This window comes from Globicephala melas, chromosome 9 (assembly GCF_963455315.2).
Source record: "Globicephala melas chromosome 9, mGloMel1.2, whole genome shotgun sequence".
Taxonomy (NCBI): domain Eukaryota; kingdom Metazoa; phylum Chordata; class Mammalia; order Artiodactyla; family Delphinidae; genus Globicephala; species Globicephala melas.
The window spans coordinates 74,843,554-74,859,354 of NC_083322.1; the positions used below are offsets into that span (position 1 = coordinate 74,843,554).

General features: G+C 41.4%; 1 protein-coding gene across 2 annotated transcripts in view; it reads left to right on the top strand.

The window, feature by feature from the left end:
* The first annotated feature begins 1,826 nt into the window (after positions 1–1,826).
* The window catches only part of MALSU1 (mitochondrial assembly of ribosomal large subunit 1), a 30,549-nt gene continuing 16,574 nt past the window's right edge, over positions 1,827–15,801 (top strand). For both annotated transcript variants that reach the window (XR_004039640.3, XM_030857052.2), the window contains exons 1-2: positions 1,827–2,101; positions 3,880–4,058. Coding sequence is in view for 1 of the 2 variants with exons in the window: in XM_030857052.2 (XP_030712912.1) it covers positions 1,846–2,101; positions 3,880–4,058 (435 nt within the window). In the remaining variant the exon portion in view is untranslated. The remainder of the gene's footprint in view (positions 2,102–3,879; positions 4,059–15,801) is intronic.

A 15,801-nucleotide genomic window follows, 5' to 3' on the forward strand; every position in this document is an offset into this window, starting at 1 on the left:
ATGATGATTAGAGTAAATGTCAGCAGTATCATATATCTGTATTTGAAAGTCCAAATATTGTGGGGTCACATCAGCAGTTCTGTAGGAGCTAGAGAAGGAGCTGAGAGGAGGCGATAAATAAAGGCTCAGGGAGGTTGAGTCACTTCAGTCTTACACTGCGAGTGAACAGAAGAGCTGGAAATAAATCTAAGTCTTTTCCAACGGGTTATCATCCAGTCGAACATGGTAAATGTTAAAGACATTTATGAACAAAGGGATGAAGGGCTTCTGAAGGGGTTTCTGAGTTTGTCATGTGCAAAGGTGGAAGAAGGGCACTCTAAAAAAATGGAATGGAATAGTATGTGCAAAGCTCAGCATGGAAAGGTTTGTGTTTGGAAAACAGCAAAAAGCAGATGAGGCTAAAATAATTTTAGCGGGCAGCATGGAGGATGGAAAGAGTAGAGACAGATGGGAGACAGGAGAGCCAGGTAGGAGGCTGTCCCAGTAATTCGCCAAAAGATGTTGAGGGCTCAGACTAAGGAAGGAACAGTGGGAATGAAGATGAGAAGTTGGATTCAAAAAGTATTTTGGAGGTGTAGCATAAGCAGGATTTGAGAATGGAATAGTTGTTGCAGGAAGATCCTGCAGTGAATGCAGTCCAGAATTTAGGAGATTTGGGGGGGGATGATGACCCATTAAATGAGATGGCAAATACAGGTGGTAAAGCAGGTTTGGGGTGTTCAGAAAAAATAGTGGAAATGCAGAACTGATGGCAAATGCTGGAAGAAGCACCAAATCCATGCCTATGGGGAAATGGAAGTGAAGAGGATGAGACTTAACTTTATCTGTACCACTTTATTCTTATTTTCAAAAATAACTTGAAGCAATTGTGAATATTCTGGGTGGTACACACAGGTGCTCATATTAGTTTCTGTAGTTTTTAATTTTAAAAATTAATGCTTGGAGTTATTTCCTTAAAAGAAATTAAGTAATGTGTCAAGCATTTGGAGTACCTACTATGTGCTTGGCACTGTTCCAGGCATCCGAGATATTTGCCCCCTTCTACTAGCCTCTTCCTTTCAAAAGTTACCAGGCTGGAGTACAGAAACAGCTGCTGGTTCCAGCTTGGCCACAGGCAAGTCATTTTTCCTCCCTGGGTCTCTTTCAGCTCTCACATCCTAGGATTCAATACTGTAACTGCAACTCAGCATTCCTTATTCTCACCGAGGTGAGCGCCACAGCGCAGTCCATTAGCATAAAATAACTCCTTTCGGGGAGTGTCCCTGAAGGGCTGACCTACTAAGAACGTTTTCCAAATGGTCCTTAATCTCTGCCTCCCACCCAACCCCCGCCCAGGATAACAGATGTTCCTCATGGGATTTCAAATTTGCAAGGGAATCTTGACAACTTCTTTGGTAATGGGCTATGTCCTAATTCCAGTCTAATCAACAGAAGCAACTTCCGTACTTTCAGCTTTAGGTGCTGTGGAGAGAACAGATAAAAACAAAAAATTCTGCCTTCATGCTGTTTACATTCCAGTGAACGGAGACATCAAGGAAAAATAAGAACAATTCAAGGAAGACACAACGCGTCAGTATGGTGCAGGGGAACGCAAGGTGTGTAGTGAAATCCTAGTCCTTTGACGCCTACAAAACCTAATCCCGAATCCCTAAATTCTTCCGGGTCACTGTCGGGTTACCCTCCTCCTCCCACTCCGCCCACGGCCCCACCTTCTGGCCCTGGCCACGCCCACGCTCCTGACGTCAATTTTCCAAGCCCTGCCGCGTTGACCTGGCCTATGGTAAGCCGCAGGCCCGCTCGAGCCCCATTAAGCCCCGCCTCGTGAGTCGACGCGTGGCGACGGCGATGGGGTCGCGGGGCTGCGTGGCGCTGCGGCTCGGGGTGCTCCTGTGGCGCCGGGCTTTCTCCCCGGGAGCGTGGCCCGCGGCGGCCGCGGGACTCAGGCTTCGGCTGCTGTCCGTGGGGCGGCTTCCGGTGGGACCGACGCTCGGCAAGGTCTGCCCGGCCCCCGACCGAGCGCGCGGCCTGCACGGCGGGCCGGGCCTGGAGGAGCGGGCGGAGGGAACAGCCGGCGAGGGGCGCCCGGAGTCAGGCACCGGAGGTACGGGCGAGGAGGAGGGAGCCGGGTCCCAGCTAAGGAGGCTGAGTTCCTCTCTTTTTGCATTTCTCATGGGGTCACAAAACTCCTACAGAGCAGAACTGGAAGGGACTGCAAAGGTTGTCGGCACCAACTTTGCATTTCACAGTGAGGTCAAGAGACGGACTGAAGTCTCCCAAACCCCAGGCGTCTGTCCGAACGGCCACGTCGGACCCCTGGCATCACCACCTCACCGTCCTCATCCCCCTTCACACTTTGTCTAGGGTTCCGAGAAATGGACTTGTCGAGAATGTTGGGGCTTGAGGATTCTGAGGAAGAGCCAGGGTCTGGGGGCTCAGGGGTGCGTAAGAAGCGCTAATAGGAGATGGGGCCAAGTTAAGAGCCTCTAAGTACTGTAAGCTTTTAGAAACTTGAGAGGTGGTAAACAGATCACACCTGTGAAAGGATGTAGTATGAGAGGGAGAGGTTAGCCACTAGGGCCCTGGGAGTCAGCTTTAGAACTGAAGAGAGCTGTTAAGTCCACAGGCTCTTATACACCACGGTGAAGAGCTGAATATCTAAATCTCTAGAGGAAAAACAAAAAACGGTTTTCACAGATAACAGTTGTTACATAACCCAACTGGCATTGTAAGAAAACCTCGAGAGTTCAAAATGAGAATTGCTGTTAAAATTTTATCCCTCCGATTGGTAGATTTGGGGCCACACACTTACTCAGCTAGTTGTCAGTTTCTCTCTCAAATGAAGGTTGTGGACAGATACTACCCAAGAGCCCTTCCAGTTCACAGTTCTAGTTCTGTGACCCTTTGTGGCTGGAATTCAATTTAATGTGCCCCAAAATATTACCACCTCCCCAAATTGTGCTCCAGTTTTCCTCCCCTTTTAAAAATTATTATATTAACCATTATTATTATTTTATTTTATGTTTTTTGGCTGTGTTGGGTCTTTGTTGCTCTGCATGGGCTTTCTCTAGTTGCAGCGAGCGGGGGCTGCTCTTCGCTGTGGTGCGCGGCATTCTCACTGCGGTGGCCTCCCCTGTTGCAGAGCACGGGCTCTAGGCACGCGGCCCTCAGTAGCTGTGCCACGCAGGCCCAGCAGCCGTGGCGCGCAGGCTCAGCAGTTGTGGTGCACAGGCTTAGTTGCTCCAAAGCATGTGGGATCTTCCCGGACCAGGGCTCGAACCCGTGTCCCCTGCATTGGCAGGTGGATTCTTAACCACTGAGCCACCAGGGAATTCCCGTTTTCCTCTCTTTGATTTTTTTTTTTTTTGCGGTACGCGGCCCTCTCACTGTTGTGGTCTCTCCCGTTGCGGAGCACAGACTCCCGGTGCGCAGGCTCAGTGGCCATGGCCCACGGGCCCAGCCTCTCCGCGGCATGCGGGATCTTCCCAGACCGGGGCACGAACCGGTGTCCCCTGCATCGGCAGGCGGACTCTCAACCACTGTGCCACCAGGGAAGCCCTCCTCTCTTTGAATAGCAGTTCTCTGCTTGAGCTGTGTTACTCATTTCCTCAGGTACTAGAACAGAAAGCCGTCGTTGCTGATGTCTGGTTCTACTTGCATGTGCTAATAGGAAAGGATGTGTGTGGTGGCTGTCTGTGACCTGCGCACCCTTCCCATAAGTTGAGCAGTGCTGTATGAAAACAGTGCCCAGCTTCAACTTCCAGGAGGCCTAAACACCTTCATGGAGGGATGGTTTCGCTGTCAGCTGCCCGCATCTCTGGGTGCATATCGTGTCTGTCTTTACTTGGCCACCTGACAAAAGCAGATCTTTGTGCATTTCAGATCATACTGGTCCCAAGTTTGACATCGATATGCTGGTTTCACTTCTGAGGCAAGAAAATGCCAGAGACATTTGTGTCATCAAGGTTCCTCCAGAAATGAAATATACAGATTACTTTGTAATTGGTAGTGGAACTTCTACTCGACACTTACATGCCATGGCCTACTACATTGTGAAAATGGTAGGATGCTTTCTTTTTCTTTGGAACCTTTAACTTAATGGAATAGTGTCAATGCATCAGGCGGAAGAGCAGCATTTAAAAACTAAACCCTAAGATTATATAAGAAGCCCAGATTTTTAGAATTTGCATGAGTGTTTTATGTTCTTTGATAGTGAACGTTATGGGGACCAATATCTAGCCTTAGTGGGTCAAGATATTTTACATTCTTGTCTCTTGTGACAAGAAAAATAATACAAAAAAAAAAAATTACCTGAGGCAGGCTGGAAGACAGTATAACCCAGAGGGATTTCTAGAGCAAAACTGTCCAGTGTGACACCCACCAGCCCCATGTGGCTATGTAATTATAAAATAAAACTAAAAATTCAGTTCTTCAGTTGTACTAGCCACATTTCAGGTGCTTGGTGGCCACATGTGGCTAATGGCTACCATACTGGACACAAATATAAAACATTTCCATAGTTGCAGAAACTTCTATTGGATAGTGCTGGCCTAGAGTTTAATTCAAATGTTTGAGCATGTCCAGTGTTCCCAGGCACGGTGCTGGGTATTGGGAAGACAAAAATGAAAAGATTTAGTTCTTACCCTCCAAATTCACAGGTCTAGTTGAGGAAAGAGAAGGAAGTTCATTTTCCAACTAGACTGAATAGGAATCAGAATGAGGAAGAAAGCGTACTTGGAAGCTGATTCTGATACCACTCTAGAGGGGAACATACTTCTTTCACCCTGTTGAAAATTGGTCAGAGAGGGAACAGTTAAGACCAAAAGAATAGCTGGGATTGCCTAGAGAAGGGTGGTAAAATAAGGGGCTGAGAACAAAACCCTGGTGCAACATGGCAGAACAAAGGCAGAACAAACAAAGAGGGGGTAGTTGGAGAGTAAGAGAACTAGGGGGGCATGGAGAAGTTAAAAGGCAGGATCCTAGGGTCTCTGTCAGATGTAATAGTAAGACAGAGTAAGTATGACTTAGAAGTGACCATTGGACTTGGAGATATAAAAAGAATGAGAGATTTTTCAGAAAAAGTTTCTGTGGAAGAGCAAGGGAGGGGAATAGAAATTCCTTTTGCAAAAATTTTAGATGAGGGAGAAAAATGCAAGGTCAAGAAAGTTTTGTTCTTGTTTATGGTAAAATATCCGTTACAAAACTGAACATTTTAGCCATTTTTAGGTGTACAGTTAAGTGATGTTAATTACATTCACATTGTTGTGCAACCATTACCACTATCCATCTCCAGAACGTTTTTCTTTTTTCATCTTGCAAAAAACTCTGTACACATTAAACAATAACTTCCCATTCTTCCTTCCCCCAGCCTCTGGTGTCCCCCATACTGCTTTCTGTCTCTGTGAATTTGACTACACTAATAAGTACCTCCTTGAGTGGAATCATACTCTAATTTTCCTTTTGTGACTGGCTTATTTCACTTAGCATAATATTTTTCAAGGTTCATCTGTGTTGTAGCATGTGTCAGAATTTCCTTCTTTTAAGACTGATTATTTCAGTGTATGTATATACCACATTTTATCTTATTCACCCATTGGTGGGCATTTGGGCTGCTTCCTCCACCTTTTGGCTATTGTGAATAATGCTGCTATAAACACGAGTGTAGAAATACCTGTTCAGATCCCTGCTTTTAATTTCATAAGTGGAATTGCCAGATCATGGTAATTCTGTGTTTAATTTTTTGAGGAACCATCACACTTTTACACAGTAGTTGCACCACTTTACATTCCCACCAGCAGTGCACAAGGGTTCCAATTTTTCTACGTCCTTACCAGTTGTTATTTTCTGGTTTGTTGATAATATTGATAGTAATCCTAATGAGAGTGAAGTGGTACCTTGTTGTGCTTTTGATTTGCATTTCCCTAAATTAGTGATGTTGAACATCTTTTCTCATGGTTATTAGCCATTTGTGTATATTCGGAGAAATGCCTATTCAGGTCCTTTGCCCATGTTTTAATCGAGTTTTTTTTTTTTATTGTGAAGTTGTAGGAGTTCTCTGTATATTCTGGATATAAATCCCGTATCATCTATGTGATTTGCAAATATTTTCTCCCATTCTGTAGGTTGCCTTCTTACTCTGTTCATTGTGTCCTTTAATGCACCAAAGTTTTAAATTTTTCTCCTGCTGCCTTTGGTCTCATATCCAAGAAATCATTGTGAAATCCAATGTCATGAAGCTTTTCTACTGTGTTTTGTTTTTCTTTTTTTTGGATTACTTTATGTTTTTATTTTTTTGAATTTTAGAATTTTATTTTTTTATACAGCAGGTTCTTATTAGTTATCCATTTTATACATATTAGTGTATATATGTAAAACCCAATCTCCCAATTCATCACACCACCACCTGCCCCCTCCACATTCCCCCCTTGGTGTCCATACGTTTGTTCTCTACATCTGTGTCTCTATTTCTGCCCGGCAAACCAGTTCATCTGTACCATTTTTCTAGATTCCACATATATGTGTTAATATGCAATATTTGTTTTTCTCTTTCTGACTTACTTCACTCTGTATGACAGTCTCTAGATCCATCCATGTCTCTACAAATGACCCAATTTTGTTCCTCTGTATGGCTGAGTAATATTCCATTGTATATATGTACCACATCTTCTTTATGCATTCGTCTGTCGATGAGCAATTAGATTGCTTCCATGTCCTGGCTATTGTCAGTAGTGCTGTAATGAACATTGGAGTGTATGTGTCTTTTTGAATTATGGTTTTCTCTGGGAATATGCCCGGTAGTGGGATTGCTGGGTCATATGGTAATTCTATTTTTAGTTTTTAAGGAACCTCCATACTGTTCTCCATAATGGCTGTATCAATTTACATTCCCACTAACACTGCAAGTGGGTTCCCTTTTCTCCACACCCTCTCCAGCATTTGTTTTTTGTAGATTTTCTGATAATGCCCATTATAACCAAAGTGAGGTGATACCTCATTGTAGTTTTGATTTGCATTTCTCTAAAAATTAGTGATGTTTAACATCTTTTCATGTGCTTCTTGGCCATCTGTATGTCTTCTTTGGAGAAATGTCTATTTAGGTCTTCTGCCCATTTTTGAATTGGGTTGTTTGTATTTTTAATATTGAGCTGCATGAGTTGTTTATATATTTTGGAGATTAATCCTTTCTCCGTTGATTCGTTTGCAAATATTTTTTCCCATTCTGAGGGTTGTCTTTTCGTCTTGCTTGTAATTTCCTTTGCTTTGCAAAAGCTTTTAAGTTTCATTAAGTCCTATTTGTTTATTTTTGTTTTTATTTCCATTACTTTAGGAGGTGGATCAAAAGAGATCTTGCTGTGATTTATGTCAGAGAGCGTTCTTCCTATGTTTTCCTCTAAGAGTTTTATAGTGTCCACTCTTACATTTAGGTCTCTAATCCATTTTGAGTTTATTTTTGTGTATGGTGTTAGGGAGTGTTCTAATTTCATTCTTTTACATGTAGCTGTCCAGTCTTCCCAGCACCACTTATTGAAGAGACTGCCTTTTCTCCATTGTATATCCTTGCCTCCTTTGTCATAGATTAGTTGACCACAGGTGCATGGGTTTATCTCTGGGCTTTCTATCCTGTTCCATTGATCTACATTTTTGTTTTTGTGCCAGTACCGTATGGTCTTGATTACTGTAGCTTTGTAGTATAGTCTGAAGGGAGTCTGATTCCTTCAGCTCCATTTTTTTCCCTCAAGACTGATTGCTTTGGCTATTCGGAGTCTTTTGTGTCTCCATACAGATTTTAAGATTTCTTGTTCTAGTTCTGTAAAAAATGCCATTGGTAATTTGATAGGGATTGCATTGAATCTGTAGATTGCTTTGGGTAGTATAGTGATTTTCACAATATTGATTCTTCCAATCCAAGAACATGGTATATCTCTCCATCTGTTTGTATCATCTTAATTTCTTTCATCAGTGTCTTATAGTTTTCTGCATACAGGTGTTTTGTCTCCCTAGTTAGGTTTATTCTGAGGGATTTTATTCTTTTTGTTGCAATGGTAAATGGGAGTGTTTCCTTAATTTCTCTTTCAGGTTTTTCATCATTAGTGTGTAGGAATGCAAGAGATTTCTGTGCATTAATTTTGTATCCTGCAACTTTACCAGATTCATTGATTAGCTCTAGTAGTTTTCTGGTGGCATCTTTAGGATTCTCTATGTATTCTGCAAACAGAATTCTCATGTCTTCTGCAAACAGTGACAGTTTTACTTCTTCTTTTCCAAGTTGTATTCCTTTTATGTCTTTTTCTTCTCTGATTGCCATGGCTAGGACTTCCAAAACTATGTTGAATAATAGTGGTGAGAGTGGACATCCTTGTCTTGTTCCTGATCTTAGAGGAAATGCTTTCAGTTTTTCACCATTGAGAATGATGTTTGCTGTGGGTTTGTCATATATGGCCTTTATTATGTTGAGGTAGGTTCCCTCTATGCCCACTTTCTGGAGAGTTTTTATCATAAATGGGTGATGAATTTTGTCAAAAGCTTTTTCTGCATCTATTGTGATGATCATATGGTTTTTATTCTTCAATTTGTTAATATGCTATACCACATTGATTTGTGTATATTGAAGAATCCTTGCATCCCTGGGATAAATCCCACTTGATCATGGTGTATGGTCCTTTTAATGTGTTGTTGGATTCTGTTTGCTAGTATTTTGTTGAGGATTTTTGCGTCTATATTCATCAGTGATATTGGTCTGTAATTTTCCTTTTTTGTAGTATCTTTGTCTGGTTTTGGTATCAGGGTGATGGTGGCCTCATAGAATGAGTTCGGGAGTGTTCCTTCCTCTGCAATTTTTTGGAAGAGTTTGAGACGGATGGGTGTTAGGTCTTCTCTAAATGTTTGATAGAATTCACCTGTGAAGCCATGTGGCCCTGGACTTTTGTTTGTTGGAAGATTTTTAATCACAGTTTCAATTTCATTACTTGTGATTGGTTTTTTCTTATTTTCTATTTCTTCCTGGTTCACTATTGGAAGGTTATACCTTTCTAAGAATTTGTCAATTTCTTCCAGGTTGTCCAATTTATTGGCATAGAGTTGCTTGTAGTAGTTTCTCAGGATGGTTTGTATGTCTGTGGTGTCTGTTGCAACTTCTTTTTCATTTCTAAGTTTATTGATATGAGTCCTCTCCCTCTTTTTCTCCGTTTTTTTGGCTAGTGGTTTATCAATTTTGTTTACCTTCTCAAAGAACCAGCTTTTAGTTTTATTGATCTTTGCTATTGTTTTCTTTGTTTCTGTTTCATTTATTTCTGCTCTGAACTTTACGATTTCTTTCCTTCTGCTAACTTTGGGTTTTGTTTGTTCTTCTTTCTCTAGTTCCTTTAGGTGTAAGGTTAGTTTGAGATTTTTCTTGTTTCTTGAGGTAGGCTTGTATTGCTATAAACTTCCCTCTTAGAACTGCTTTTGCTGCATCCCATAGTCTTTGGATCTTCATGTTTTCGTTGTAATTTGTCTCTGGGTATTTTTTCATTTCCTCTTTGATTTCTTCAGTGATCTCTTAGTAACGTATTGTTTAGCCTCCATGTGTTTGTTTTTTACGTTTTTTTCCCAGTAATTGATTTCTAATCTCATAGCGTTGTGGTCAGAAAAGATGCTTGATATGATTTCAATTTTCTTAAATTTACTGGGGCTTGAATTGTGACCCAAGATGTGATCTATCCTGGAGAATTGTCCGTTTGCACTTGAGAAGAAAGTGTAATCTGCTGTTTTTGGATAGAATGTCCAAAAATATCAGTTAAATCTGTCTGGTCTATTGTGTCATTTAAAGCTTGTGTTTCCTTATTAATTTTCTGTTTGGATGATGTGTCCACTGGTTTAAGTGAGGTGTTAAAGTCCTGCACTATTTTTGTGTTACTGTCGATTTCTTCTTTTATAGCTGTTAGCAGTTGCTTTATGTATTGAGGTGCTCCTATGTTGGGTGCATATATATTTATAATTGTTATATCTTCTTCTTGTATTGATCCCTTGATCATTATGTAGTGTCCTTCCTTGTCTCTTATAACATTATTTTATTTTATTTTATTTTTTACCCCTTTATAACTGTATAGTGATCTTATTTGCCTCTTGTTAGTTTTAGCTTAAAGTCTATTTTGTCAGATGTAAGTGTAGCTACCCCTCCTCTCTTTCTATTTTTATTTACATGGAATGTATTTTTCCATCACTTTACTTTCAGTCTATGTGTGTCTGTAAAGCTGAAGTGAATCTTTTGTAGGCAGCATATGGTTGAAATTTTTTTTTAACATCTTTATTGGAGTATAATTGCTTTACAATGGTGTGTTAGTTTCTGCTTTACAACAAAATGAATCAGTTATATATATACATATGTTCCCATATCTCATCCCTCTTGAGTCTCCCTCCCTCCCACCCTCCCTATCCCACCCCTCCAGGCGATCACAAAGCACCAAGCTGATCTCCCTGAGCTATGCGGCTGCTTCCCACTAGCTATCTACCTTACGTTTGGTAGTGTTTATATGTCCATGCCTCTCTTTCGCTTTGTCACAGCTTACCCTTCCCCCTCCCCAACATTCTTTATTTCAAAGTTTATTTTATCTGATATGAGTATTGCTATTCCAGGTTTCTTTTGATTCCCATTTGCATGGGATATCTTTTACCATCCCCTCACTTTTCACTCTGTATGTGTCCCTAGGTCTGAAGTGGGTCTCTTGTAGACAGCATATATATGGGTCTTGTTTTTGTATCCATTCAGCAAGCCTGTGTCTTTTGGTTGGAGCATTTAATCCATTCATGTTTAAGGTAATTATCGATATGTATGCTCCTATGACCATTTTCTTAATTGTTATGGGTTTGTTTTTGTAGGTCCTTTTCTTCTCTTGTGTTTCCCACTTAGAGAAGGTCCTTTAGCATTTGTTGTAGAGTTGGTTTGGTGGTGCTGAATTCTCTTTTGCTTCTCTGTAAAGCTTTTGATTTCTCCATCAAATCTGAATGAGATCCTTGCTGGGTAGAGTAATCTTGGTTGTAGGGTCTTCCCTTTCATCACTTGAAATATATCATGGCACTCCCTTCTGGCTTGTAGAGTTTCTGCTGAGAAATCAGCTGTTAACCTTATGGGAGTTCCCTTGTATGTTATTTGTCATTTTTCCCTTGTTGCTTTCAATAATTTTTCTTTGTCTTTAATTTTTGTCAGTTTGATTACTATGTGTCTCGGTGTGTTTCTGCTTCCTGGGACTCTCTGTGCTTCCTGGACTTGGGTGGCTATTTCCTTTCCCACGTTAGGGAAGTTTTCGACTATAATCTCTTCAAATATTTTCTCGGGTCCTTTCTGTCTCCTCCTTCTGGGACCCCAATGATGCGAATGTTGTTGCATTTAATGTTGTCCCAGAGGTCTCTTAGGCTGTCTTCATTTCTTTTCATTCTTTTTTCTTTATTCTGTTCCATGGCAGTGAATTTCACCATTCTGTCTTCCAGGTCACTTATCTGTCTTCTGCCTCAGTTATTCTGCTATTGGTTCCTTCTAGTGTATTTTTCATTTCAGTTATTGTATTTTTTATCTCTGTTTGTTTGTTCTTTAATTCTTCTAGGTCTTTGTTAAACATTTCTTGCACCTCCTCGATCTTTGCCTCCATTCTTTTTCCGAGGTCCTGGATCATCTTCACTGTCATTATTCTGAATTCTTTTTCTGGAAGGTTGCCTCTCTCCACTTCATTTAGTTGTTTTTCTGGGGGTTTATCTTGTTCCTTCATCTGGTACATAGCCCTCTGCCTTTTCATCTTGTCTCTCTTTCTGTGGATGTGGTTTTTGTTCCACAGGCTGCAGGATTGTGGTTCTTCTTGCTTCTGCTGTCTGCCCTCTGGTGGATGAGGCTATCTAAGAGGCTTGTGCAAGTTTCCTGATGGGAGGGACTGGTGGTGGGTAGAGCTGGCTGTTGCTCTGGTGGGCAGAGCTCAGTAAAACTTTAATCCGCTTGTCTACTGATGGGTGGGGCTGATTTCCCTCCCTGTTGGCTGTTTGGCCTGAGGTGACCCAACACTGGAGCCCACCTGGCTCTTTGGTGGGGCTAATAGCAGACTCTGGGAGGGCTCACACCAAGGAATACTTCCCAGAACTTCTGCTGCCAGTGACCTTGTCCTCACGGTGAGCCACAGCCACCCCCTGCCTCTGCAGGGGACCCTCCAACACTAGCAGGTAGGTCTGATTCAGTGTCCTATGGGGTCACTGCTTCTTTCCCTGGGTCCCGATGCGCACACTACTTTGTGTGTGCCCTCCAAGAGTGGACTCTGTTTCCCCCAGTCGTGTTGGAGTCCTGCAATCAAATCCCACTAGCCTTCAAAGTCTGGTTCTCTAGGAATTCCTCCTCTTGTTGCCGGACCCCCAGGTTGGGAAGCCTGGCGTGGGGCTCAGAACCTTCACTCCAGTGGGTGTACTTCTGTGGTATAAGTGTTCACCAGTTTGTGAGTCACCAGCCAGCAGTTATAGGATTTATTTTATTGTGATTGTGCCCCTCCCACCATCTCATTGTGGCTTCTCCTTTGTCTTTGGTTGTGGGGTATCTTATTTGGTGAGTTCCAGTGTCTTCCTGTTGATGATTGTTCAGCAGTTAGTTGTGATTCTGGTGCTCTTGCAAGAGGGAGTGAGCGCACGTCCTTCTTCTTTGCCATCTTGAACCAATCTTATCCACTGTGTTTTCTTCTAAGAGTTTTATAGTTTTAGGTTTCGTGTTTGGGTCTTTGGTATTCAGTTAGTTTTTGTAGATGGTGTCAGGTAAAGACTCCAGCTTCATTCTCTTGCATGTAGATAATCTAGTTTTCCCAGCACCATTTGTTGAAAGGACTGCCTTTCCCTATTGAATGGACTTGGCACCCTTGTTGAAAAATCATTTGACCATATGGGCTCTTTGTTTTGTTCCAGTGGTCTATAAGTTTATCTTAATCACTGTTTTGATTCCTGTAGCTTTGTAGTAAGTTTTTAAATCAGGAAACTTGAGATCTTCAACTGTGCTCTTCCCTTTCAGGATTGTTTTTGGCTATTTGGGGTCTCTTTAGATTACATATAAATTTTAGGATGGATTTTTCTATTTCTACAAAAAAAAGTCACTGATAGAGATTGATTGTATTGAATCTGTAGATAAAGTATTAACGATATTGTGTTCCAATTCATGGATACAGATTATTGTATTTCAGTGTACGAGTCTTGCTTCCATGGTTATGTTTATTTCTAAGTATTTTATCCTTTTTGATTCTATTGTAAATAGAAATATTTTCTTTTTTAAAAAAATTAATTTATTTATTGATGGCTGAGTTGGGTCTTCATTGCTGCACACAGCCTTCCTCTGGTTGCAGTGAGCGGGGGCTACTCTTCGTTGTGGTGTGTGGGCTTCTCATTGCAGTGGCTTCTCGTTGTGGAGCACAGGCTCTAGGCGCACGGGCTTCAGTAGCTGTGGCATGCAGGCTCAGTAGTTGTGGCTCACAGGCTCTAGAGCGCAGGCGCAGTAGTTGTGGTGCACGGGCTTAGTTGCTCTGTGGCACGTGGGATCTTCCTGGGCCAGGGCTCGAACCCGTGTCCCTTGCGTTGGCAGGCAGATTCTTAACCACTGCGCCACCAGGGAAGCCCTAGGGTTTTCTATGTATAAAGAGCATGTCATCTGCAAATTGAGACAATTTTATTTCTTCCTATCCAATTTTGTTACTTTTTTCTTTTGTTTTCCCTTGCTCTAATTGTCATGGCTAGAACTTCCAGTACTGTGTTGAGTAGAAGGTGGCAAAAGTGGGCATTCTTGTGTTGTTCCTGATCTGAGAGGAAAAACTTTCAGTTTTTTGCCATCAAGTATGATGATAGCTAATCTCCATGGGCTCTTCATGTATGGCCTTTATTACCTTAAGGTAGGTTTGGGTTTTTTTTGCTTATCTCTGTTGAGTTTTTATCATGAAAGGGTATTGAACTTTGTCAAATGCTTTTTCTGCATAAATTTGAAATGATCCTGTGGTTTTCGTCTTTCATTTTGTTAATGTGGTTTATTACATTGATTTTTTAAATTAATCAATCTATTTTTGGCTGTGTTGGGTCTTTGTTGCTGTGCGTGGGCTGTTTCTGGTAGTGGCAAGTGGGGGCTACTCTTTGTTGCAGTGTGCAGGCTTCTCATTGCGGTGGCTTCTCGTTGCGGAACACAGGCTCTAGGCACGTGGGCTTCAGTAGTTGTGGCACGTGGGCTCAGTAGTTGTGGCTCATGGGCTCTAGAGCATAGGCTCTCGTAGTTGTGGCGCACGGGGTTAGTTGCTCCATGGCATGTGGGATCTTGCCAGACAAGGGCTCGAACCCATGTCCCCTACATTGGCAGGTGGATTCCTAACCACTGTGCCACTAGGGAAGTCCCTACATTGGTTTTTTCATGTGGAATCATCCTTACGTTCCAGAAATAAATCCCATGTGGTGTTGATATATAATTTTTTGAATGCAGTATTGAATTAGGTTTGCTAGTATTTCATTCAGGAGTTTTCCATCAGTATTCATCAAGGATATTGGCCTGTAGTGTTTTCTTATAGGGTCTTTGTCTGGTCTTGGTATCAGGTTAATGCTACTCCCATAGAATAAGTTAGGAAGTGTTCCCGCCTCTTCAGTTTTTTGGAAGAGTTTTAGCAAAATTTGATGTGAGCTTATGTTTAAGTATTTGGTAGAATTCACCAGTGAAGAAGCTGTGTGGTCCAGGGCTTTTCTTTGTTGGGAGGTTTTTTTCCTTCCTTCTTCTCTGTGTGTTCTTTTCTCTATACCCCACCCTTTCGTTTGAGATACAGTTGTGTTGGGAGGTTTTTGATTAATGACTCAATCCTGTTGCTATTATTGAATAGGGCTATTCATACTTTCTGTTTCTTCATGATGCAGTCTTGATAGGTTGTGTGTTTCTAGGAATTTGTCCATTCTAGGTTTTCCAGTTTGTTGTGTCTCTAATGTCTCCTCACTCATTTCTGATTTTAGTTATCTGGGGGTTTATTGATCAATTTTGTTGATCTTTTTGAAAAATGAAATCTTGGTTTCATTGATTCTTGTCTATTTTGTTTTAATTTGGTCATTGACTTCTTCCTTCTGCCAGCTTTAAGTTTAATTTGTTCATTTCCTAGTTCTTTTTATTTTATAATATTTATTGGACTATAGTTGATTTACAATGTTGTGTTAGTTTCAGGTATACAGCAAAGTGAATCAGCTATACATACATCCACTCTTTTTTAGATTCCTTTCCCATATAGATCATTACAGAGTATTGTGTAGAGCTCCCTGTGCTATATACAGTAGGTCCTTATTAGTTATCTATTTCATATATAGTAGTGTGTATGTATCAATCCCAATCTCCCAATTTGTCCACCCCCGCCCACCCCCACCCCCCGCTTTTCCCCCCAGTAACCATAAGTTTGTCTTCTAAATCTGTGACTCTATTTCTGCTTTGTAAATAAGTTCATTTGTACCATTTTTTTTTAGATTCCACATATAAGCGATATCATGATACTTGTCTTTGTCTGACTTCACTTAGTATGATAATCTCTAGGTCCATCCATGTGCCTGCAAATGGCATTCTTTCTTTCTTTTTTATGGCTGAGTAATATTCCATTGTATATAGGTACCACATCTTCTTTATCCGCTCCTCTGTCAGTGGACATTTAGGTTGCTTCCATGTCTTGGCTATTGTAAATAGCACTGCAGTGAACATTGGGATGCATGTGTCTTTTTGAGTTATGGTTTTCTCTGGATATATGCCCAGGAGTGGGCTTGCTGGATCATATGCTAGTTCTGTATACATCTATATCTATATATCTATCT